Source organism: Colius striatus, chromosome 10 (assembly GCF_028858725.1).
Source record: "Colius striatus isolate bColStr4 chromosome 10, bColStr4.1.hap1, whole genome shotgun sequence".
In the NCBI taxonomy this organism is placed as follows: Eukaryota; Metazoa; Chordata; class Aves; order Coliiformes; family Coliidae; genus Colius; species Colius striatus.
The window spans coordinates 21,957,693-21,982,870 of NC_084768.1; the positions used below are offsets into that span (position 1 = coordinate 21,957,693).

Sequence of the window (25,178 nt, forward strand, 5' to 3'; positions counted from 1 at the left end):
GCCCCAGTTCCCACAGCTTTTCCTCATAAGGAAGATGCTCCAGTCCCCTCATCATCTTGGAGGCCCTGCATTGGACTCTTTCCAGAAGTTCTCTGTCCCTCTTGAGCTGGGGAGCCCAGAACTGGACACAGGACTCCAGATGAGGCCTTGCCAGGGCAGAGTAGAGGTGCAGGGGAACCTCCCTTGACCTGTGTGAGACAGAGGAGCATGAAGGAGAGACATAAATGATAGTGAAAGGATCTTGAACTATATCCCATTCCTGGAACATATATCAAAACTGAGTTGTGCCTCTAAAGAAAAGCATTTAGGAGCACAAGCAGAAACTATTCTAGGGCAGCTGAAGTGCTCCCTGAACTACAATATGATATTTCTGCAGTAAGGAAGGTGTGAAGTGGGTTTAGTTTCCAAGTATGGCTTATGAAGTGCATTTTTCACTTTGCTGTATCAATCTGAGTAAAAACACAAACACGTTCCAAATGGAACACACTTTTGCCCCTCACAGTGCATGGTGGATTTTCCCAGTGGCTCGAGTGGCGACCTTGCAGTGTGACCTGTGGGCAGGGGCTTCAGGAGCGGGTCCGTCAGTGCAACAACCCTCTTCCAGCAAACGGTGGGAGGAGCTGCAAGGGGCCCGACAAAGACGTGCGCAGCTGCCACCACGGCCCATGTCCAGGTGTGTCTTTAGTCAAGTGACACTTTTAATGTACTTCAAGTTAAGTGCCCTGACAGCGAACCACTGTCACCACAGATCTTCATGACAGATTCATTTTTCCAAGAAACTGGAATTAATTTGGACTTCTGTGGAACGGGAGAGGAAATTTCAATAAATACTACAAAAATATGTTTTAATTAAAACTGTGGGATCTTCTGTTTTGTAGTGGATGGCAACTGGTCAGAGTGGGGGCTATGGGAAGAGTGTTCAAAGAGCTGTGGCCAAGGTAACAGGACCAGAACCAGAACTTGCAGTAACCCACCAGCTCAGCATGGCGGGAAGCCCTGTGATGGCAGTGCAGTGGATTCAGTCATGTGTAATATTAGGCCTTGCCCAGGTAAGAGAAAAGTGGTTTAAAATGAGTTGAACAAGAGTCTTCCAATATAGATTTTTTTTTATTCTATAAACTCACATTTTCTCAGTTTATTCCAATTAGGAAATTATACAATAATTAAGCTCCTAATATTTTGTTTTAAAATTGCTTGTAATTTGTCAGTAGTAGGCAGTAGATCTTGGAGACAGAAGTCACAAAAGTAACTGCAAGGAATATTCTCAGCAATGGGGTTGGATTTTTTTCCCCCAATAAAAATGTTAATTCTGTATTTTGATGTTTTCCAATACTTGTTGCCCATCTTATTGCAGAGTAAAACTCACAACTCTAAATCTATTCTGCAAAGCTAATTAAAATGAAATTAAAAAAAACCCCAATAGTCAAACCACCAATTATTGAAAAGCCACATAAAATGTGATAGTTGATAATTTAAGATATTATCTGTATATTTTCCTCTGTTTTCATTTTCAGCTACATCTTTCTCTTAACTAGCTGAACGTTCAGGTTTCCTTCCTGCCTACATTTGACGGGTTGTGGTGTATTCATAACCCTTCACTTCTGGCATGTTTCTTTATCTTCAGTTTTTATTATATTGATTTTTCTCTTTTTCCCTGACTCTGCTTCTGCCACAGTGCCAAATGTTCATGCACCAGCCTGGAATTCATTTCTCTGTATCTTGGCAACCAAATCAGTTCTGGCACTTGTATACTGGTAGCCACTGAAGTGGTGTGCCAGCTTTTAGCTGGCCATGCCTCTTCCCATGCCGAGGCCTTCAGCCCAGCACAGGCAGTGCCAGGGGACTTGGGGAAAACACCAGATTTGAGCAAGCGTTCTGTCCTATTGTTCTGAGACTGTAGTGTGATGTGTTCAGAGAATAAAAAGGAAAGAATTAGTCTCTCTGTTGATCCATTTCAGCTGTTGCTTAAGGCAAAGGCTTTTTCAGGGGCTTATTCAGGATCTGTCGTTTATTGATGTTAAATGAGATGGCTTTTTTTGCCTGTGGCTATGGAGCTGTAATTTCAAGGTAAAGCAGATGTTTAGGTTAAACTGCTTCTATAGCTATGCTGCCTTTGCAGTGGATGGTGAGTGGAGTTCTTGGCTGCCCTGGGGTCCTTGCAGTGAGACTTGTGGGAAAGGCACCCAGACACGATTGAGACTGTGCAATAATCCTCCTCCCTCACATGATGGGTCGTACTGCGAGGGCTCCGATGCACAGATGCAGGTTTGCAACAAGAGACGCTGCCCAGGTGAGATGCGTCGGACACATAGAGAACAAATGACAGACTGGCCAGTTCCTTTCCAAATTCTGCTTAATGTATATCAGAAGCTTTACAGTTCTGAAAGTGGAGTCCCTGAAAAAATTCCACTCAAGCCTTTTATTTTCACTAGCCCTTGAGTGTTTCTCTATAGGCCTGATGTATGGAATTTCTTCTCTTCTCCCTATCTCTTCCTTTACCCTGTCACTGTGCAAAAGCAGCATTTTAAATCCTTGCCAGTTAAATTACAGGTTTCCTAAACATTTATTTTTAAAAATTTTCCTAGGTTCTGTTATTCATTTGTCCTTTTCTTCTACATTTCAATGAGTCCTTCATGATTGGATAGGAAGACTCACATTTTTAAAAGATGACCCTCTGTTTGGCTGAGTGCAGGGATAATAGAGGGAAATGTGCAGCGGTTCAGACTAGATCCTTCTGGTATCATGCTCCATTTTGCACATGCCACGTCCTCCACTGAGTCCCCACTGTAACTGTCCACTGGTAGAAGAGAGAACTGGCTTTGTGGTGATTGAGCACCTGAGGACTTGATGTTGCACATTTACCAGCTCAGTGTGCTACTGCTGAGGATTGTTGCTGACCAGTTGTTTGTGACTAGTCAGCCTCTTCTCAGCCATCAACTCGTGCTCACACAGATCTACCCATGACAGTTTGTGTCACCACACCTTGAGAGATCAATGACCTTCTCAACTGCTTAGACCTGGCTCCTGTGAGATAATTTAGTAGTAACTTGTATGAAGAGCTGAGAAAGTAAATTCAAAGTTGGTTCAGGAACAGGGAGAAGGTTGTAATGGTCACATCTTCAGGCTGTGCAGCTGCAACCAGAGCAGGACGTGCAAGTGAAGACTGGGGTTTTGGTATGGCACTCGCGCTGGCCATCTGCCCAGTGTGGTAATTTCAAGGACTACTTCATGTTTGGTTTGACTTGCTTACAGATACCAAAAAATGAGTGAATGACCAAGCTTGAGGATTAAATCATCCCTGACCATGATTCTGGTCAGGCTCACAGGTTAAGACAGGCCACACCTTTCTCCAGCTTTCACTCCTGGAAATCCCTGTGTAGAAATCCCTGTGCAGCTTGAGTGCTCTAGAAAGAATCAGTAACATCCTCCAGTCAGTTTGACCCTGATATAGCACTGATTTACCTTGTTATTTCTAACTGTACCCCACTATGCCTTTCTCACCAGTGGATGGGAAGTGGGCCACGTGGAGCAGCTGGAGTGCCTGCACTGTGTCCTGTGGAGGAGGCAGCAGGCAGAGAACACGCCACTGCTCAGACCCAGCCCCACAATTTGGAGGTCACAAATGTGAAGGAAATGACATCCAAATTGATTTCTGCAACAGTGATCCATGTCCAAGTAAGTAGTTCGGGAGAGGCTGCTTACTGGCCTACTGGGTTGGTGTGTATGCCTAAGGCTCTTCTCAAGCACATGCTCCCACAAAAATGTAGGGGTCTGAAGCAGGTGGTGTTAGCTGCCTGGTGAGAGCAAAAGCATTTGTCCAGCAGTCAGCATGACTGGGGTGTTTTAAACATAAACTGTGAGGAGCCCAGATGAGTAGCAGCTGGTCCCTAAGGTCCTGCTGGACTGCCAGTGCTCACACACCTCTCTAAAGCTCCCACTGTCCAGGCAAAGTACTGCAGACTGAGGCTCTCTGTCTCTTGTGGGAGAGTATAGGGATTTGTTTGGTTAATAACATATGCTGTGTACTTTCCTACAAACAACTATGTTCTGGAGAAGGTTAATATACTCTGAGAAGTCCTTGGGTGCTGGACAAGATAATTTCCTTAGATCTTTGTCTGGATTTTTCAATTTTTATTTTGGGAAAAGGAATTTAAAAGTTACTCTCCAATAGGAATATTTTCCTGGCTTGACTGTCTGGTTTTAAGAATCTAAGAGGAAGACAGATTAAATCTGGATTATTTTTACAGTTCATGGCAACTGGGGCCCATGGAGTAGTTGGGGAACCTGCAGTAGAACGTGCAATGGAGGGCAGATGAGGCGGTACCGGAGCTGCGACAACCCTGGCCCAGCCAGCGGCGGCAGGGCCTGTGCAGGGGCTGACATGCAGGTCCAGCGGTGCAGCACAGAGCTGTGTCCCGGTGAGTGCACAGACTGACAGGCACTAAATACGGCCTTCCCTGAAAGACTTCAGGGTATACTTAACCCACGTGATGTGTTCATATGGTGATAGGAATGTAGAACATTCCTGTAGTTGCTTACAACTTCATACAGTTCTAGCAATCCACTCTCACGTTTTCCTTTGGATGAGTTTCACCTTACAAAGATTTCTCCATTCAGGTGTTACATTTTCCTGAAATGACGTGGAATAGTTCAAAACAGGAAATGGCATATGAAAATCTCCTACATCTAGTAATTCTACTTAGTTTTTACAGTACATACAGTTTATAAGACTCATAGAATTACACAGAATCAGAAAATAGTGGACATTGGAAGGGACCTCTAGACATCATCCAGTCTAGCTGTCTGGTAAAGTGGGTTCATGTCAACGAGGTCACCCAGGAATAAGACCAACCAAATGGATTTGAAAACCTCCAGAGCAGACTTCACACTCTCCTTGGGCAGCCTGCACTAGGGCTCCCTCACCCTCACAGGAAACAAATCCTCCCTTATGTCAAGTGGAACTTCCTGTGTTCTGGCTTGTACCTGTTACCGCTCGTCCAGTCACTGGGCACCACCAAAAAAAAGACTGGCCTCACCCTCTGAACACCCACCCTTTAGATATTTATAAGCATTTTTAAGGTTCCCCCTTGGCCTTCTCATCTCCAGTAAGCTCTCATAATGTATTCCAGGAGTTGGGAATAATGTTCAAATAAAAGATGTTAAATAAAACAACAATCAAAGCATTTAATTAATTTATTGACAAAACATAACTAAGGAGCAAGCAGTGAACTTACCCATTCAGGATCAAGATCAGCAATACAGAAGACAAACCACAATGCTAGAGATTTACAGAACACTGACAAATTTATAAACACCCTTCTATAACTCATCCCAGAAAGATATTACTATGTTAATTCTGATCTAAAAAAAAAAAAATCTGTCCTTTATATGCAACATCCTCTTTCTTGGATTTATCCTTCTCAATCACAGGTTTTCATGCTGCTTTTATAATTCTTCTCAGTTCCTTCCTTACTGTTATTTTGGCTAATGGCTGTCTTAAGCAAAGTTTTCACCGTTCCTTTCCTTTTGCCATTGGTTTGGGGCATGTGTTGTATCAGATCAGATAGGACATTTTGAGGACACTCTGGTCACTGCTCAGTCTTGTTCCTGTTGTATCCTCTGTGGTTTCTTGGGGCCATGGTACAGAGAAGAGCCCGTATGGACTCCCACACATGTGTAATTCAAGCCAATGCTAACTGACCTCTTGTGTTTGAAGAGAGAGAACATGTGTTCTTTATTTGCAAGCTTTAGGTTTCCTTTGGTTTCTTATACTCTTCCATCAGTGTCATATCCATGCAATTGCAGATGTTTCCTTTGTGGGAATAAAAGCACTCCAAGCTCTAGGCAGATGGGTTCTGAATATTGACAACACTTCTTTAAGATCATGGAGTCCAAAGCAGTTTATAAAGGTCTTTTCCAGCCTAAACAATTCTATGATACTGTGGTTTGAGATGGGTCAGTATACATGTGGCAATGTGTTTCAGGTCTGAAGTCAGTTTCTACAGAACCTGGTCCTTTCAGGGATACAGAAGCTAGCAGGAAGCATCTCTGCACAACCTGCTGGGAGAGCAGCTGGTGAGAGTCGGGATGTGGTGGTCACAGGGCTGCTCTCCCCATATTGATATGCAGGCAACTGCCCAAAACCAGCTCAGCTCATTCCCTGCACACACACAGAGTTCCTGTGTGTCACCCTTGGGGAGGAATTGCAGAGGTTGTGCAAACAGACACATGCAGTTTACACTGTACAAAATGTCCCTGGTCAGCCATGTAAGTGATACTTCTTCAGCACCATACAAGGAAGAATCTGACCCAGCTTTGGCTAAACCTTTAGCCCTTCTGTTGGACACATTCCCTGAGGAGCTACTTTGTCTCCAGTACAGCTGATGGCCAAACACAATTTTAGAAGTTGTGTGTTCTGAGGGCAGAAGTCTTCACACCTTTTTTTCATCCTTTGAGCTGTTTCTTTTCTCTGTCATACTGTTTCTGTGAAGAAGAAATGACGTACAAGCGTCACTGATGCAGCCTGACACATTTAAAATGAGAAGTCATTTTCTTCTTTCTTTCTTTCTTCAGTGGATGGAAACTGGGGGCAGTGGCAAACATGGAGCCAATGCTCTGCTTCTTGTGGAGGAGGAGAGCAGAGTCGAGTACGCCTGTGCAGCAATCCAGCCCCATTAAATCGTGGACGTCCGTGTCCTGGAGACTCCTCCCAAATATCCAGGTGTAATACCCAAGCATGTCCTGGTGAGTTCACTTACAGCCCGCACACAATGACAACATGATGAAAGCCTGTGGCACCTCTCATTTGACTGGCGCTCTCCTGTCTTGGCCAGTTGACCGATTAATGTCATTTTTTTGGCCTAAATCTCTCCTGCAACCTCAACAGGATACTGTTGTTACCCTGTCATATAGCACTGGAGTATGCTGTTAAACAATTACTGCTTTTCAGATGGGGGTGAGTGCCTTAGGTGATTCACACGTTAATGTGCACGTATCTCAGCGCATGTATGTACAGCATCCTGTTACTTGCAGGTTGTGAGCTTTACTATTGTAAATAATGTAGCAATATATGTAGAAATAACATTACTTCTTAAAATACTGGACAGTATTTCTGAATGTTTTCTCTCCCATAATATCAGTCATCAGAGTTCTCACAGGGACCTTTTTTCTCCTGTTCTTCCCTGCCCAGGTGGTCCTTCACGTGCCAGAGGCAGCATCATTGGAAATATTAACGATATTGAGTTTGGAGTTTCATTCCTGAATGCCACAGCAATGGACAGCCCTGACTCTGAGACTAGAGTAATACAAGCAAAAATTACAAACGTCCCGCCGAGCCTTGGTAGGCTTTCGTCACTTTTTATCCTTTTTTGTTTTCCTTGAGCTAAGCTGAACTCTGAGCAATGCCAGTTTTCAGCACTTTGTTTCATTACTTCTTACAGAAGAAATGGATCTAAACTCTTTGTTTAGAGAGAGAAAAAGGGACTCTGTAATAATTCCTCTGAACATACCAATACCTACTTCTTCTCTGGTTTAAATCTGAAAAGTTAAACTAGTTTTAGATCTTTGTATTCTGCTGCTACTGGGGTGAGTCGCATGATGTTGGGGAAAAAAGCTCTCTAGTGTTATTCTGTGTTTCTCTCAGGCCCAGCAATGAGGAAGCTTGTTTCTATACTCAGCCCAGTTTATTGGACTACTGCAAAAGAAATTGGAGAAGCCATGAATGGATTTACACTCACTGATGCAGTCTTCAAGAGAGAAACCCAAGTGGAGTTTGCGACTGGTTAGTTATCTGTGATGCCCCATCTCTTTCCACTTCCAATTAGTTTGATAGGTACTGCATTTCTTAAAAAATAACTTTTAAGTGTTGCTGAATTTTGAGTCTTGAGTCTTTGAGTCTTACACTGATACTTTCTGAAGGACTATGCTTTCTGCGGTGTAAATATAGCTGTTACAGCTATAACTGGCAATGTATTATTTTTGTTGTTATAGAATCATTACAGAATCATTATCATTATGGTTGGAAGACTTAAGATCATTAGTAACTTGACACTGCCAGGCTCATCACTTAAACTAAACCATGTCCCTCAGCATCTCATCTACGTATCTTTTGAATACCTCTAGGGATGGTGACTCCCTCACCTCCCTGGGCAGCCCGTTCCAAGGCTTAACAATCCTCTCATTGAAAAAGTTCTTCCTAATGTCCAATCTAAACCTCCCCTGGTGCAGCTTGGGGAGAAGAGATCGGCCCCCAACTCACTACAAGTCCCCTTCAGGTAGTTACAGAGAGTGTCTCCACTCAGCCTCCTCTTTTGTAGCCTAAACATCCCCAGCTCCCTCAGCCATTCCTTATAAGACCTGTTCTCCAGACCCTTCACCAGCTTTGTTGCCCATCTCTGGATACACTCAATGTCTTTTTTGCAACGAGAGGCCCAGAGCTGAGCACAGCACTCAATGTGCAGCCTCAGCAGGACCGAGTAAAAAGTGACAGTCACTTCTTTGGGCCTGCTGGTCACACTAGTTCTGATACACGCCAGGAAGCCATTGGCTGCCTTAGTCATCTGGGCACAGGCACACTGCTGGCTCCCAGGCATGGTATGCTTTCTAAAGACATGGAGTCTAAAATCACTGGCCAAGGGATCCCAGTTCAGACACTGTGTGGCTAACAAGAGTCTCTGGCAGGATGTTTTTATAAATCAGTGTGCCCTTAAAATCCATAGGTGAGATTCTGCGCATGACTCACATTGCCCGGGGCCTGGATTCAGATGGAGCCTTGCTGCTGGACATCGTTGTGAGTGGCCACGTACTGCAGCTTCAGACAGCAGCTGATGTTATCGTGAAGGTAAAGCAGCTTGAGATACCGCCCCCATCTCTCATCCATCCATACACCTCTCATCCATAATAAAGCAGTAGACATCAATTCCTGAACACTGCTTTACCATGTGTAACTTATTTTGTACCAGACTTAATTGCCAGCAATTAGGATTGCCTTTGTAAACCAAAAGTTGTCCTCGGAAGGGTGACATTAGTCACTCAAGTGAGAAGGTAGTACTGAAAAATGTCCTTGGGGCTGGTCGGCACAAGCAGCATGTCAGGTGTGGCTTTTGACAGAGCTATAAAGGTGTATATTAATCTGATTTTTTGACTGCCCTGAGGATGACACCAGCTCTTTTACAACACAGCACCTTGCAAATATTTCTGAATGTTGCTGATGTTTGCAACTACAATTAATAAGTAGTGTGGCAGAGAAACATTCCTGTGGCTGATAAAGTTGCCTAGAGTCTATAGATCATGGAAGGAAGGGATGGCCACTTGGGATGAATATAAGACTGTTGTCAGAGGATGTAGGAAGACAACTAGGAAGGCTAAAGCCTCCGTGGAGTTGTACCTTGCAAGGAAGCTCAAGGACAACTAGAAGGGCTTCTTCAAATACATTGCAGACAAAACTAACACTAGGAGGCAATGTAGGCCCACTGCTGAATGAGACAGGTGCTCTGGTGACAGAGGCTACAGAGAAGGCAGAGTTACTGAATGCCTTCTTTGCCTCTGTCTATACTGCTGGAGACTGTCCTCAGGAGCCCCAGACTCCAGAGGAGGTCAGGTTAAAGGAGTATTTTTGTTTAGTTGATGAGGACTGGGTTAAGGATCAGTTGAATAATCTGGATGCACATAAATCCATGGGCCCCGATGGGATGCACCTGCGGCTGCTGAAGGAGCTGGGGGAAGTCATTGCTAAACCACTCTCCACCATATTCAGTAAACCGTGGAGAACAGGAGAGGTGCCTGAGGACCTCTCAGGAAAGCAAACATCACAGCAGTCTTCAAAAAGGGTAAGAAAGAGGAGCTGGGTAACTACAGACTGGTCAGCCTCACCTCGATCCCAGAAAGGTGATGGAGCGACTTATCCTAGGTGCTGTCTCCAGGCATTTAAAGGACAAGAGGGTCATTAGGACCAGTCAACATGGCTTTACCAAGGGGAAGTCGTGTTTGACCAACCTGAGAGCCTTTTATGAAGCTGTAACCAGGTGGATAGATGGTGGTAGTGCAGTGATTTAAGTAAAGCATTTGACACCATCTCCCACAGCATCCTTGCAGCCAAACTGAGAAAGTGTGGGCTGGATGATCAGGTAGTGAAGTGGATTGTTAACTGGTTGAAGGGAAGAAGGCAGAGAGTTGTGATCAGTGGGGCAGAGTCTAGTTGGAGACCTATCTCTTGTGGAGTCCCTCAGGGGTCAGTGCTGTGACCGGTACTGTTCAATGTATTGATTAATGACCTTGATGAGGGAACAGAGGGCACTAACAGCAAGTTTGCTGATGATACTAAACTGGGGAGAATAGCTGACACACCAGAAGGCTGTGCTGCCATTCAACCAGATGTGGTTTAAATTAAAGAAAATAAAATTATTAGATCTCCAAAGATTGTTATTGAACAGTGAGGTCACTTGCTAGGTTTTTTTGGACGTGCTGTGCTCTGGCCACCATCATCAGGATTCTGTGTACCACAGCCTGCTTCTTAATTAAAGAAACAAACCAGCTGCTATTAACATTCACCAGATAAAATAAGAGTTAAAAGGGGCATGTGTCATGTGACAAACTATTTGTTCAGCTGTTAAGGAAAACCCCCTTTCCCAGACTATGTCTTACAGCACTTTACAAAGGCCATAGTGTTGTTGACTGTACTGGGTGCTGACATCTGTATCTTGCTGTTTCAGGATTACACAGAAGATTACATTCAAACTGGCCCTGGGCAATTGTATGCCCATTCCACTCGCCTCTTCACCACAGCCGGCGTTAGCGTTCCCTACACGTGGAACCACACTGTCACCTATGATTACACTAAAGGGAAGATGCCTTTCCTGGTGGAAACGCTCCATGCCTCCTCTATTACCACAGAGTACCACCCACTGGAAGAAGCAGTGGCTTTCAAAATCCACGCTTCCATTGCAAAAGGTGGTGTTCTAATCTTTCACAAAAATCAAACGGCTCTTTCATGTTTTTCAAAAGATCAAAACCTCTGTACCACTGACTTTAGGTGCCCACGTAGAAAAAACACTTAAAGTCTGGATGTTAAAAGTTTCTAGTTTAGTGTCCAGGTACAATAAATATTTTATAACTAGCTGGGCTGCATTTTTAAAAGTAATAAAATGCTTGTATTTTCATCCACAAGTGACATGTGCTTCCCTTATCATACAGGAGACCGTAGCAACCAGTGCCCTGTGGGGTTTGGATTGGACTCAACTGGGCCTTATTGTTCAGGTAACGATATTGACAAGTGGAGTGTGTAATCACAGGCTCACAGAATAGTTTGGGCTGGAAGAGGCCTTATAGATCACCTAGTCCACCCTCCCACAATGGACAGAGACGTTTTCCACTAGACAAGGTTGCTTCAAGCCCCATCCAACGTGGCCTTGAATACTTCCAAGATAGGGCAGCCACAGCCCCTCTGGGTGATCTGTGCCAGTGTCTCATTTGGAAAAAATTCTTATTTATTTCCAAGCTAAATATACTCTTTTTCAGTTTAAAACCATTACCCCATGTCCTGGCCCTTTATCAAGGCCCTGACAGGCCCTTGTAAAAAGTCTCTCCATCTTTCTTATTACAGGCCCCCTTTATAGATTGAAAGGTTGCAGTAAGGTCTCCCCAGAGCCTTCTGTTCCCCTGGTTAAACCCTGACTCCCTCAGGCTTCCTGCACAGCAGACAAGTCCCAGCCCTCTGCTCATTTCTATGGCCTCCTCTGGACCTGCTCCAAAAGGTCCCTGTCTGTCCTGTGCTGGGCCCCCAGAGCTGGATGCAGAGCTCAGCCACCAGAACCTACATTGCCTTTATGGAGTTTCAAAGCATACAGTATCTACTCCACAAAGTTACCGCTGATAAAAAGGTGTGGATCCAAAGGCAGAGGAAAACTTTGACTTTGGTACTCATCTATAATCTAAGTAGTGCCCAGACAGCTTTTGCTCTACCTCAGGTACACCTAGGGCACAGTGAGACACAATATCTGCTCAGCCTGCAAAGCAAGGATGTCCCTTAGTAGTCTGTGTGGAGGGAAGGATGTGTGTTGGCAGCCTATGTGACCGCGCACAAGTTCCTACTTGGGGGATGGAGGTGACGAGAAGATTCTGAGCATTTTAGCTGCCTCTTCTAGATGAGAAGAGTCCCAATTGTTTTAGGGAACAATTATCTGATATACTTTTGTGGACTTATTTTGTTGCCTCTTGAAAGCCTGTAAATTAAGGATATGGAAGAAATAAACACTATGCCATCCAAAGGGTTCTACATGATGGAAAGTGAAAATAAGATTGCTGAAGCAATTTTCTACTTGTGATGTCATCTGTAAAACAATCTGAGTTCTGAAATAGTAATATGTAACAGCTACAGCTCTGCAGATATACCTAGAAAGTCTTAAACACCCATCCGTCCTGTTGTAAAATTCTCTGGAAAAGATTATATCAGTCATTTGTGACCATGGTAGGGACCCAGTCCTGCAGAGCTGGTGCTAGATTCCAGCAAGCCATGTCAGCAGGATTGTGAACTGTAAAGATCAGAGTGGAGAGCATGCTGCTGAAATGCTTCTGTGGAATGTTCCCTTGCTATATCTTGCTTTGCCATGTGGATTTACCAGCTGTCCCCTTCTGTTGAAGGGTTGGTTTGGTTTAGTTTCTTGGAAAGTCTCATGAAGTCTCACTGGTTTTTCAAACGGTTTGTTCTTTCAGACGAAGATGAATGTGCTGTGCGCAGTCCTTGTTCCCACACCTGCCACAACACCATGGGGTCCTACTACTGCTCCTGCCCAAAAGGTCTCACCATCTCAGCGGATGGTAGAACATGTCAGGGTAAGAGATGTATTGCAACAGCTTAGAAGCAAAAAGCACTGTGGGACAGAAATCTTAAGGGAAATGTTCTGTTGGGGTTGGGCCATGTTCTTGGTACAAAGTATAATTTATTGGTGAAGTTCTGACTGTTTTGTAGCTGAATGTATTTGTAGCCAAGCATTTCAGTTGCTGGTGTTTCATTCTGAGCCGGTAAGGTTCACAGCTTGTCTTTAATCCTAGATATTGATGAGTGTGCATTAGGTGGCCATACCTGCCACGTGGGCCAGGACTGCGAGAACATCATTGGCTCCTACCGCTGCGTGGTCCGGTGTGGGACTGGTTTCAGGAGGACAGCTGATGGATTTAGCTGCCAAGGTATGGACAGGTCTTTGGGGTTTGGTGTTAGCTTTCAGAAATTGAAAATGCCATCTGCTGTCTTCCACACCAGTTGAAAGTAACGTTTTAAAAGATGCATTTCCAAATCTAGTGTTTATAGATTTCCATTATCGAGGCTTTGGGGGTTGTTTTGATGGGGTTATCTTTGTTTTGTTTCTTTTTCTGTGAGGTTGGGGTTTTTTTGAAAACTACTGCTTTTTCTATTTTTAGAAAGAAATTTTCAATCCATTTGGGGAATAGCTTAACATTGTTGCCTGTGTGTCCCATGTGCATTTCCTTTCACAAAGAAAGGAGGGATGTAAATGCTTCTGCACATCTCTCAATAGTGAAATAACTAGAGGTCAAAGCAGAGTACAGAATGCTGACCCAAACTGAACGCTGCTTAAGTGAATGATGCCCGGTGAGTTCACAACCATGGTATCATGGATTTATGTTTTTCAACAGATGTTAATGAATGTCAAGAGACCAACTCCTGTCATCAGCGTTGCTTCAACACCATAGGAAGTTTCCACTGTGGTTGTGACCCAGGATACCAGATGAAGGGCAGAAAATGCATGGGTACGAAGGGATCAGGGAATGCTTATTCCCTCAATCCAATGAGTGTAGTTCAATGTTTATTTGTTGCTGTATTTTATCAGAAACCTTTCTGAAGGACAGTCCTACTATGGATGATAGACATGTTATTTCTGTGTTTGTTTGAAATGCAATCAAACATGCACGCACTGGGTCATTCCAGCCAAGTCATTCCGCTCGGGAGGAACTGAGTGTAAGGAAGCAAGTTCATTTCCCTTCTTTGTTTTTATTTTCTCAATAAGATGTCAATGAGTGCAGGCAGAACGTATGCAGGCCTGATCAACTTTGCAAGAACACCCGTGGTGGTTATAAGTGCATCGATCTGTGTCCCAGTGGAATGACCAAAGCAGAAAATGGAACTTGTATTGGTGAGTGGCAGCGTTAATGTACTGCACAACGATGGTAAGCTCCAGGACAATGTGAATTTTAAAAAAGAAATAATCTTGGAAATAGTCCAACTCCAGTGACTAAGATTTGCACATAATAAAGCATTTCATTTATAGGAGCACACATATTTAACGTTTTTGTATTATATACACTTATATGTATTAAAAGAATAGATGGATCTGTGCCACTCCTAGTTTTCTATCACTGCAAGCACAAATGATGAGGTTTTCCTCAGCACCTTTTCTGTGTTATCACCTGGAGTTCTACCAATTGTTCTCTAACTGAAATGTTTTTCCTTATATGTGAATATCTTCTTCAGAGTTTGTCTCGGAAGTTCTGAATCACATATCCTTGCTGCTTATCAGGGCTGGTTTTAAACATAACTTGTGTTACACCTGCTACCAAATATTTTTTTCCAGTGAGATATGACAGGAAGATGGTATATTTGGTTTCTTTGGAGAGTAGCTGATCACATTGGAAACATCAATGAACAGTGTTGTACACAAAAAGTAAATGTAATATGATTGGAAAATTGATCTGTGTCTGCTCAAAATCTGCTTTCAGATTGTGAATCACAGATTGTGTACAAAGTGTTGCAGAGTAATGCCTAGTCATGGCACTGGGTAAGAAAAGTCAGAGGCCAAATCTATCTGAGCCACATTCACTTGTGGCTAACTGCATTCCTTCTGTGTGAAGAAGTTCAAAGCTGTAAGAAGCTTCCAGAAAAATCTAGCTTCTTCCCCTTGCTTGTTCCTTGCAGATATTGATGAGTGCCGGGATGGGACCCACCAGTGCCGCTATAACCAGATTTGTGAGAACACAAGAGGCAGTTACCGCTGCGTGTGTCCAAGAGGCTATCGGTCCCAGGGAGTTGGAAGACCCTGTGTGGGTAAGGTGTCCCATCACACTATCATCACATGTCTCCTGCTCTCTGGGCTTTCTGCTGTAACACATCCAACAGTGCTATCCTATATAGACAAATTTGCCCTGAAGTTCAAAATTATCCATCTAAACTAAAGCATCTTGTTGAAAGATAAATGATCCCAAAAGGAGAGTGTTATAGGTCCACCCTTTGAAAACAAGATGTATGAAGGTCTTGGAGCACTGGTGAACGTACATGACAAGTGACCACTCCACAAGAGGCTTCATTTCTAAAAATCGGGTTTAGTTTGAGTTGATGGGACAGTGAGATGTGCCTGGCTGTCCTCTGGCCTGCACTGATTCACACCTGAAGACAGTCAGCAGGGAGTGATGTGGATTCCCCTGAAGGAGAACACCCAAAGGAAGGGGGTTGCAAGAGCACGGTATACCCAGAACTCGCCTCCACAAGCCAGTGGCACAGCTTCCCTGAGCCACCACAGCCAAGGGTGGAGTAACCTCATGCACATTTATCACTCAACACTCCCCTTTCTGGTTTGGATGGATCACAGCAGGGAAGGAGGATTCCTGGCAATCATAGGAATGCTGCCCATATCATTACTCCCCTGTGCTCTCTACGTAGAACCTTTTGGCATAAAAACATGCAGAGCTTCCTCCCACACCCGCATGCGAAGCGTCTTGTAGCTCTAATGTGGATAGCGAGAGGGTTTCATGTGTAGTGGCAGTGCAAGTGCATCAAACACTTCCCTGGGCATTCAATAGATCTCAGGGTGGCATGAGGATCACTTAGATTCACCCTTTCTGTATTTACATAGAATATTTAAAATCTAATAACTGGTCTACCTTGATAATAATGATTTATGAATGTTGGTATGTGACACCAAGTGAAGATGCTCTCACCTATCATAACAGAACAGCATTCTTCTGTTGTGACTTCTTCAAGATTACCCTTCAGAAGGGATAAATAGCTGCTTTGGCAAACAGCATTTAATTTTTTTTCCTTTGGAAACAACCTAAGATTTTTGGACTACCAAAAGCCAGGTATGTTGGGATTTTTTTACAGAGATTAAATTGCAGTAACTGTTTGGCTGTAGATAAGAGATTACTTCTACCAGCTTCTTCTCTAACTGAAATCAAATCAACCCCAGACTCCTTAATGTATATTAAACCCATTTAAATATCTGACAGTAATAAGCTAGGTAAAGTCAAGGACTAAAGATTTTCACAAAAGCCTGGCAGCTGTGCAGAAACTGTCTTCTGACCAAAGAAGACTGAAAGCTCTCTCTTAAATCAAAGTATGACCTTTATGCACCTTTGAGTTTTTTTATCTGTATAAAAATATATTTAAAATACAGATGTATCAAAGGTATCAGTTCACAGGTGTTGCTAAAATCCAGTTTTGATTGTTAATGTTTCCAGGGAGAATAGGGAAGAGATGAAGGCCTCAGACTGAAACATAAGAATTGAACTTTGTAGTTGTGCCACTTTTACACTTTTTAAAGTCCTTTGTGCCACAGTTCCCTGTCTATTGAATGAGGAGAAGATGCTCCTTTGTCATCACAACACCCATTTAACTAAATCAGTGTGTCTGTGAGCTGTGTTGGATCTGGACATGCCCTGTCATAGTTGGAAGGGCATTATCAAACGCCTTTAGAAAGCATTTTTGCATATAACATGTGCAAGGCTATCTAGATTTTAACATCAAATATTATGCTTCAAGTTAGAAAATAAAATAGCTATATTCTTTAAGTCATTTCACCTTGTTCTTGTGGATATTTACTAATCAGTGCCTAAGTAAAGGGCTGCTGGGCTGATCAGGCAGTGATCGCTTCTCCTGGGGCTTCTGGCAGCAGTGACCTGCTGCCTTCAGTTCTGCTTGTCCTGCAAAGGATGATCCTATGAAAGGAAGGGCTTCCACTTCCCCCTGTTTTCACTCATCATTTCTATGATAGTCTTCTCTTGCCTATCCTCAACTTGTTCCAGGGACACTGCTGGTTGAGAAGTGTTAGTGCACATTCTTATTGCTATTTTATGCAGGTAGCAAATGTTAAACACAGCAATTAGAACACAGTTGAGCACTGAGGAAATAAGCAGCATCCTTTGACATTGAAAATTGTCAATTTCAATTGCATTGAAAATGTAATACATTTTTCATTGCAATCTCATGATGAAGAATTTTAACTTAAAATTCGTGCTATTTGGTGCCCTATTCAACACAAAGTTCTCTCATTTGTGACACCTGGTAACGTTATTCTAATATTTCAACAAATATATAAAGCTTCAGTTGGATGCTTGTGAAATAACAACTGGAAAATACTGCAATACTTTGCAAGAATTATCCTGGGATTTTCAGTGGTCAAAAGAACTAATTATTAATGCTTCCCCCAATTCTTTAAAACTTGAAAATATATGATATTATTATTATATTATATAAAATATATAAACAATGAATGAGAATGCAATGTAATATTCTACTATGTTTCTGAACAGTTATTATCATGCTGTGTCTTGAGGGATTATAAACTGCTCAAATATAATATTCAGAATGAACCAAAAAGAAGGTGCATTAATGTTAGCTCAGTGGCATTTTGATGACAAGAATTCCCAAGAATATGCACTTACCACTGATAGAAAATAATTAAACTCTTACCAAGTCACCATTAGGATCATCTTTGTATTCTAGTGAAAATGAGTTTATGAGGTGTATCAATTATAGATCTCTCCTTTATGTTAATATCAGAGTTATCTCTGGTCATTGCAGAACTGCACATTCCTTTTTGGTTTTAGCAGGTTTTTATCCTTTTCTAGCAGAATGTAAGTTTGAAAAGGAATACTGTGTATGACAAATATTTCAGCTGGACCTGGAGTAACTCCATAAAAGTTTTAGGAAATTTATTTCTAGTAGTGCCAGAAAGATGGTGGTAGAAGGCTTGGTCCTACAGTATCCAGGAGCACTCAGATGTACTTTATTTTGTGCAAAGGGTGCTCATCATGTTATATCTTCCAACCCTTTGCCACACTTGGTATGGTCATGACTCTCTTTTGATTTAAAAGTAGATATTTGCTGCTAGGATTGGTCAATTACTTTGGATTACAATTCAAAAAGAAACAACTTTAAATACATTCCTTAGGAGTAAGGATTCTATTTTTTAATGGTAGAAAAGTGAATTAACATGTACTGTTAAGTCTCCAACCTTTCATAGCTGGAATAACCAAGAACAAGATGAAAGGTTAGGACACACCTGATACCTTTCCCCTGCAGCCCTGTGACAAGTCCCCAGGACCCATTTTTTCCCCTGACACGGTACAATAATGGTATTGGACCTTCTGAGCTTCCCTCACCACCAGCCTGAATGAATTTGTGACACTGTGCGTCTCAAGAATGCTCCCCATTAAGTGTCTGCCTTTAAAGACGGAACCATCAGCTTCTCCCACCCATCTGTGAATCACTTAAGAGAATAATGACTGAAAGGGCCGCTTGTTTCTCCTAGTGCATCCTTCCTGGTAACCAGCAGGAAACACCACCATCACCTTTCAGGCCCTCACACAGTCCTGCATCTGCAAAAGCAAGAGAGCAGCCTTAGACCCTTGTTTTCTAGCCAGACCTGACCTTCAGAAACACTGGAGGCAAAGCCTTTGGCAGACTTTTTGTCCCATGCGAGCTCAGTCTTATGTCACAGGCAGCCTTAGAGGAAGAATAAGGGTATATTGCTGTACAGGATAGCATCACCTGCCTCCTTGGTGCTGTGATCTCCACATTGTACTGCCTTCAAGATCTCACTTCTGTGTCTTCAGTTTGTTCCACAGACTAAGTATATATGTGTATATAGACATATAGTTACGTGTTTGTTTGTTTTTTCTCCTTTCCACATGGTTTGTTGCTCTGGATCATGTCACATGAGCAGACATTAATGAATGTGAACAAGTGCCTAAACCCTGTGCATTTCAATGCACCAACACCCCCGGCAGCTTCAAGTGTATCTGTCCACCTGGACAACATTTATTAGGTGATGGGAAATCTTGCGCTGGATTGGAGAGATTGCCAAATTATGGTGCCTATTACAATAGCTATAACTATGCTCAATTCTCCCCTGTGAGAGACAACCATCAACCTCAACAGTATTACAGGCACTCCTCAAATCTCTACAGCTCCTTCTCAGAGTATAGAAACAGCAGAATACCTTTCTCCAGGACTAGAAGGAACATTAGAGAGACTTGTCCTGAAGGCTATGAGGCGAGAACTGACAGATGTGTAGGTAAATGTCAGTTGTATCTATGCAATGCTCTTGTTTTTGTCCTTATTCTTAGGTTACTGTTTCATGTATACCAGCGACTGAGGGTTTGTGGTACTGTGGGGGTTTTTTTTCCATATTACCTTGATAAAAACCTCAGAGTACTGCATGCTTTTGTCTCCTGAGCATGTTGTAGCATGTTTTCAAACTTCCTCCTTCTAACCTCTTGTTTAATTGTGCTGCTTATTGTGTGCTTGCAAATTATTTCCCTCTGCTATTTATCCTTCTGATTACGGTGGCTCATCTTTGTGAATTTTCATTTCAAAACCCACCAGTGGACCCAGTCTAGTCCTGGGGATGAGGCTTATGTCAGACTCCCACAGCTGGTCGTAGTAACCTGGTTCAAAAAGATTTTGAATAAAGATTTTAGAATTGAGTGCACTAGGGCCAAGGCCAGCACTGGTGCAGAACTGAGAGCCACTGCCCTGTGGGCAAGATAAGCAGAAGCTTTTAAATCATCTGTAGTCATGATATAGAGTGTGTTGTAATGCAATCCAGTGTGAGCATGGAGAGACTGATGGTAAGTGAACTATTATGAGGGTTGTCCTGGACTGTGACAACAGCGCTGCTGCTTCCCTTTCCATGATGCAGAGAACAGTGTAGTTCTAGGGACTGGCAAGCTCTGCCTTAGTTGGGTTGTTCTTTAGAGGTAATAAAGGGTTTTGGCACCTGCATTGAGCATGTAGCTCCCTTCCTCCTTACTCTGTGAGCTTTTCTGAGGTTTTTCAATGAAATACTGCCATTTTCACAGCTATTTAACATTTAATTCAGCTTCATGTAAAGTCAACAGGAACAGCAGTTTGTCCTGTTCTTTGATTTGTACTAAATGTGAAGAAGTTAAGAAGTTAAAACTCACAGAAAACTATTGCTCAATAGCTAGAAATGTCACTTTTTTTTCTGAGCAGCGGTAGTTGGTGTCTGTGGATCTAGACCTTCTGTAACAGCTGGTCTAGAGCCAGAAAAGGGGAGCTTGGGCACGGCAGGAGAGATCACTGACCTGCTGACACTTCATACACAGCACAGGCTTGAGGAGTTTACATTTTCAAATATCATAGAATCATTTTGGTTGGAAGAGACCTGTGAGATCATAGAATCATAGAATGGTAAGGGTTGGAAGGGACCTTTAGAGATCATCTCATCAAGTCCAACCACTCACCTCACACTAACAAGCCCACCACTAAACTAAATCATATCCCTCAGCACCTCATCTATGCGTCTTTTAAATATCTCCAGGGATGGTGACTCCACCACCTCCCTGGGCAGCCCATTCTTTAGTCAGATTTTGTCAACTCACATTCCAAATATCTTGAGGGGGAAAAAAAAAATAGTATTCTGTTAGGTTATTTTATGATAGACTAACTTTAGTAGGACCTTTATTGCCCTCCTGAATTATACAGACATTTCAAAAGAAATTCTAATTTTTATGATCTATGTCTAAACTTCACTAGTCTGCTTTGAAAATTTTACATAAACTGGTCTGGTACTTTCGTATTTGAGAGGGGGATTAAAGAAAAAAAAAAGTTAAGACCATTTACTGATAGTCTTTCCAAATACTGAGCTTAATTCATCCCCATGGCATGGGGAAGATCAATGTGGAAGAGAGACAGCTTTACCTGAGGAGGGATTAACTATAAGAACAACTCCGCCATGCTCATGGCTTTCTCCAGATAGATAACTAATTACACTTTGCTGTTGGGCAGGTCAGCTTGCTTTTTGGGCATGCCTGGATTTGTGTACTTTGTTAATGTGTACAGACTGCATGTTCCCTTTCTCTCTCAGAACTCTCTATCAAGACTGGTTTCTTCAGATAGGATAAATATTACAGCTGCTATCAAAAGAGGTGAGGCTCCTCTGAGAGCTGAATTATTAGAAAAGGGTAAAGGGGTGAAGGGACTTGCACATTCAACCCCACCAGAAAGAAGATCCAGACAACTTCCACCAACTCTGTCATATGCTTATATAGAAATAGACAAAAAAAATACCTCACTTCAGATGATCCTGATGTGTACGTCTTGGTGTTTCTTTTCCACAGACATCGATGAATGTGAAACCAGAGATACCTGTCAGCATGAGTGCAGGAACACCCTCGGGAGTTACCAGTGTACTTGTCCACCTGGTTATCGCCTTATGCCCAATGGCAAAACCTGCCAAGGTACAGAGATCCCTTTGAGTGCTCAGACGTAGCTCTATAAATAAATAAGGTGCAAATCATACTCAGTACAGGCCACCTCTTTGAGTTTGCTACATGGAATTTGGTGTTCAAAGTGTCAAGTTTCAGAAGTTTTTGGTTTTGACATTTTAATGTTTCATAAATCACCAGCAAGATCAATTATTGCAACTTCTTATTCTCAGCAGTTGCCTCATGTGACCCTACACTACACATTTAACTCTGGGCAAGTAGACAGCAGCTTTGAGGTCAAACCCAGTATAATTCTTTACCACCTCTGTCAGAAGAAGGTACTGTCAGATTTTCTGATCCATTGAAATAAAAATAATTTTAAAATTACCTAATTAGCCTCAGTGGACAAGACAACTGCAGTTTCTGTTGGATTGTAGCTGTGGGGCAGCTGTTGCACACTAGCAGCATCCATCCTGCACGGTGACACAATGCCAGCAACAACAAACACGAGTTACTGGAAAGAGTGACAAGGGGCAACGGGTACAAGCTGGAACATAAGAGGTTCCAAAGAAATACGAGGAAGCATTTCTTCACTGTGAGGGTGACAGAGCACTGAAACAGATGGGTTGTTGAGTCTCCTTCTCTGGAGACATTCAAAACCTACCTGAAGGAGTTCCTGTGTGACCTACTCTAGGTGGTCCTGCTCTGGCAGGAGAGTTGGACTAGATCTTTCGAGGTCCCTTCCAACCCTTGAGATTTTGTGATTCTGAGTGCCCTAGTGAGGCTTTAACTGTTAAACCCATCCACGTACCAGCATTTGACTATTTGCAAGGTTTTTACTTTCAGATATTGATGAATGCCTTGAACAGAACATTAATTGTGGATCAAATCAGATGTGCTTTAACATGAGAGGGAGCTACCAGTGCATAGACACACCTTGTCCACCAAACTATCAGCGAGAGCCTCTTTCTGGGTATGTTTGTTTTTTGGGTTTTTTTTTCCTCTCCCTGCCCCACTCTTACCACACCCCAAGCTCAGGTCCAGAACCTATAGTAATTAAAGAGGAAACTTCAAGTTTGACTGACACCAGTAAAGCTTGTATCAGCCAAAGGTAAGTATACCCCTTTGAATCTGTGTGGAGCAGCAATGTTCCACCTTCCCCATGCAGCAGATGTGTAAAGCAGTGGGTACAGGCAAGCTGGCTGGTGCTCTATGTCCAAGCAGCATTTCATCAGTAATTCAAAAGGACTTAGCACCAGAGTAGTCCTTTCTGCATAAGCCCAAGTGGGCAGCACCCTGTGATTCCTTCTGCTGACCCAGTGCCATTTGTTTGTCACTCATGAGGCTGCCATTGTCTTTAAGGTATCTGACTTACCTCTCTGAAGGCCTAACTTGCCATCATTTTCAAAGTATTTAAAATGTTATTGTAGTCATGAAAATAGTACTGCAGTGCATGGTAAGATTTTTTTTTTAATGCTTTTTTTCCCTCTGTTCTGGAATAAAAACACTAATTTCTTCCAATCTCTTAATGTACACAAGTACAAGCTCAAATGGAGCTGCCCAGTGCATTTTAAACCAGCCTTTCCCACTGTAATGTTTAAGAGCAAGGTCAGTAAAACACATACCATTGACAAACACTGTATCAAGTGTCTTCATGGGATCTCTTGGTACTTTCTGAGATGATCCTGGTGGGCAGAAATGAGAAATTGAGCTGAGCTGCAACTTAAGAAACTATGGATAAAGAGTGCTTGAGTACGCTATGTTGTCTTTGTAGAAAAGTTTTAATCTGCATACTGCAACAGGGAGAAGAGGAGAAGAACTTCTCCTTTTAAGACCTATTACTGTCCTTACAGTACCGTGCATTCTCTCCAGGCTGAAGTACTCTGCTTATTCCCAGGTTCTGTCTCAAAAACTGCGCAGCTAATGACCTGGAGTGTGACCTGAGTACCTACGCCTTGGAATACAAACTCCTCTCCCTCCCCTTTGGCATAGCTGCCGGCCAGGATTTGATCCGTCTGGTTGCTTACACTCATGACCAGGTCATGCACCCAAGGACCACCTTCTCAATGGCGGATGAGGACCCAGCCATCCCATTTGCCCTGAGAGATGAGAACTTGAAGGGAGTTGTGTTCACCACCCAAGCGCTGCAGGAGCCAAAGACTTACCGTATGGGGGTCAGGGCCTTGTCCTACAGCGTTGAGGGAAATGTTGAGTACCGGACAACTTTCATCGTTTATATAGCCGTGTCAGCCTATCCCTATTAAACACCCAAACTACCTGACAGCAGCTACAGTATTTTAACCACATTTGTGAGTGCCGGAGGGTATTGCTACTTCCAGACTGACTCTCTTACCTGCCAAACAGTTGGTGATCCATGTCACTTGAAAGGGGTGCTATGCTCTTCTCTTCTCTTTCCCTCCTTTCCTGAGGCTGCCCGTTCAGTCCTGTTGTTCCTGGTCAAGAGGAAAATCCATGGCTTTGAGGACCTGTTACCACTTGCTTTATTTAATACACTGGAGTAGTCACTTCCTACAGTTTTTTCTAAAAAACCAGCAGAAAAATCAAAGTATGAGCTGAAGTATGTGGTCAAAGCGGTGAGCAAGGAGCAGCCTCTGTTGAAAGCAACTACAGAAAAGCCTAACCAGAAGAAAAGTCATTTGAAGTACTCTGCATATTTTAAGGGTTGCTATGTGTTTTACAATTTTATATCTACTAGATTTTTTTCTTATCAAATACCTGATAGAATTAGAGCTGTGATATACTATGTTGTTGTGTCTTCAAAAGACCAAATACCACTGTACCTAATGGTTGCAAATGCCAAAATAAATGGTATTAATGTTTGTTTTGAGCTGAAGGATCTACAGCAAAATTTGGAACTGGTACATTTGGTTTCCATGGAAGTCACTAGATTTTTGGAAGAAGAACCAACATGGCTACTTCTATTTTACACAGCAGGTATTTTATAACATTTTTTTTTTACTCTGACATTCTGGTATAGCCATTTATTTAGCTCAGACCATATCCATTTCAGTACTCCCAGTTAAAACATTTTGGGGTTTTATTTTTTTGCAAATGGATCATTTTTCTCCAAAGATGATGTAAGTTTGGTTCAATAATGTCCATACACTGTACACAAGTAATTTTGCCAAGATGTATTCTATTTTTATGAAAGTGTATATATGTTTTTTCCTATGTCTGTTTTGTATGCAGTATCTCAAGAGTGTTTTCCAGTAAAGTTTGCATAAAAGGATGATGTCAACACATTGAAAATAATCAAATAAAGGTTTCCATTGCCTTTGAGATTGCTGCAAGTTTTATCCTTGAAAAAAAGTCACAGGCCTGACCTAGGCATAAACGTGACAACACTGAATTAACTGCACTACTAAAATGAAATGTATCCTGTGAAAGATGGGACGTGTTTTAGACAGCACAGAGATTAATATGTGTGTGTTAGTGGTTTGAGTGTGATGTCTTGTGGCATTCCAGCAGCTGGGCATGTGAGCCTCCCTGAAGCTCATGAGGGACCACATGTAGGGTACTAGCTATCCCCGGCCACAGCACTGCCTGAGAGCCTAGGGGAATATCCTGCTGCCTCTGAGCCTTTCCCAGCTACAACCAGACACACTTTTCCTCGTGCAAATAATCCTTCTTCATCAAGGAAGCTAGATGCTGAGATACAGCACTTTCCAAAAAGAAAAAAGGAAAAGAAAGCCCAAGTCCTTCTG

General features: G+C 42.7%; 1 protein-coding gene across 1 annotated transcript in view; it reads left to right on the forward strand.

The window, feature by feature from the left end:
• Positions 1-24,689, forward strand: part of HMCN1 (hemicentin 1) — a 187,720-nt gene extending 163,031 nt beyond the window's left edge. The window contains exons 88-107 of the mRNA XM_062003248.1: positions 503-673; positions 879-1,049; positions 2,120-2,290; positions 3,505-3,675; positions 4,248-4,418; positions 6,574-6,744; positions 7,190-7,339; positions 7,643-7,780; positions 8,718-8,839; positions 10,710-10,947; positions 11,191-11,253; positions 12,709-12,828; positions 13,048-13,182; positions 13,648-13,761; positions 14,019-14,144; positions 14,924-15,052; positions 18,948-19,298; positions 21,367-21,486; positions 22,300-22,426; positions 23,351-24,689. Coding sequence (XP_061859232.1) covers positions 503-673; positions 879-1,049; positions 2,120-2,290; positions 3,505-3,675; positions 4,248-4,418; positions 6,574-6,744; positions 7,190-7,339; positions 7,643-7,780; positions 8,718-8,839; positions 10,710-10,947; positions 11,191-11,253; positions 12,709-12,828; positions 13,048-13,182; positions 13,648-13,761; positions 14,019-14,144; positions 14,924-15,052; positions 18,948-19,298; positions 21,367-21,486; positions 22,300-22,426; positions 23,351-23,717 — 3,326 coding nt within the window. The 3' untranslated portion in view covers positions 23,718-24,689. The remainder of the gene's footprint in view (positions 1-502; positions 674-878; positions 1,050-2,119; positions 2,291-3,504; positions 3,676-4,247; positions 4,419-6,573; positions 6,745-7,189; positions 7,340-7,642; positions 7,781-8,717; positions 8,840-10,709; positions 10,948-11,190; positions 11,254-12,708; positions 12,829-13,047; positions 13,183-13,647; positions 13,762-14,018; positions 14,145-14,923; positions 15,053-18,947; positions 19,299-21,366; positions 21,487-22,299; positions 22,427-23,350) is intronic.
• Positions 24,690-25,178: the final 489 nt, after the last annotated feature.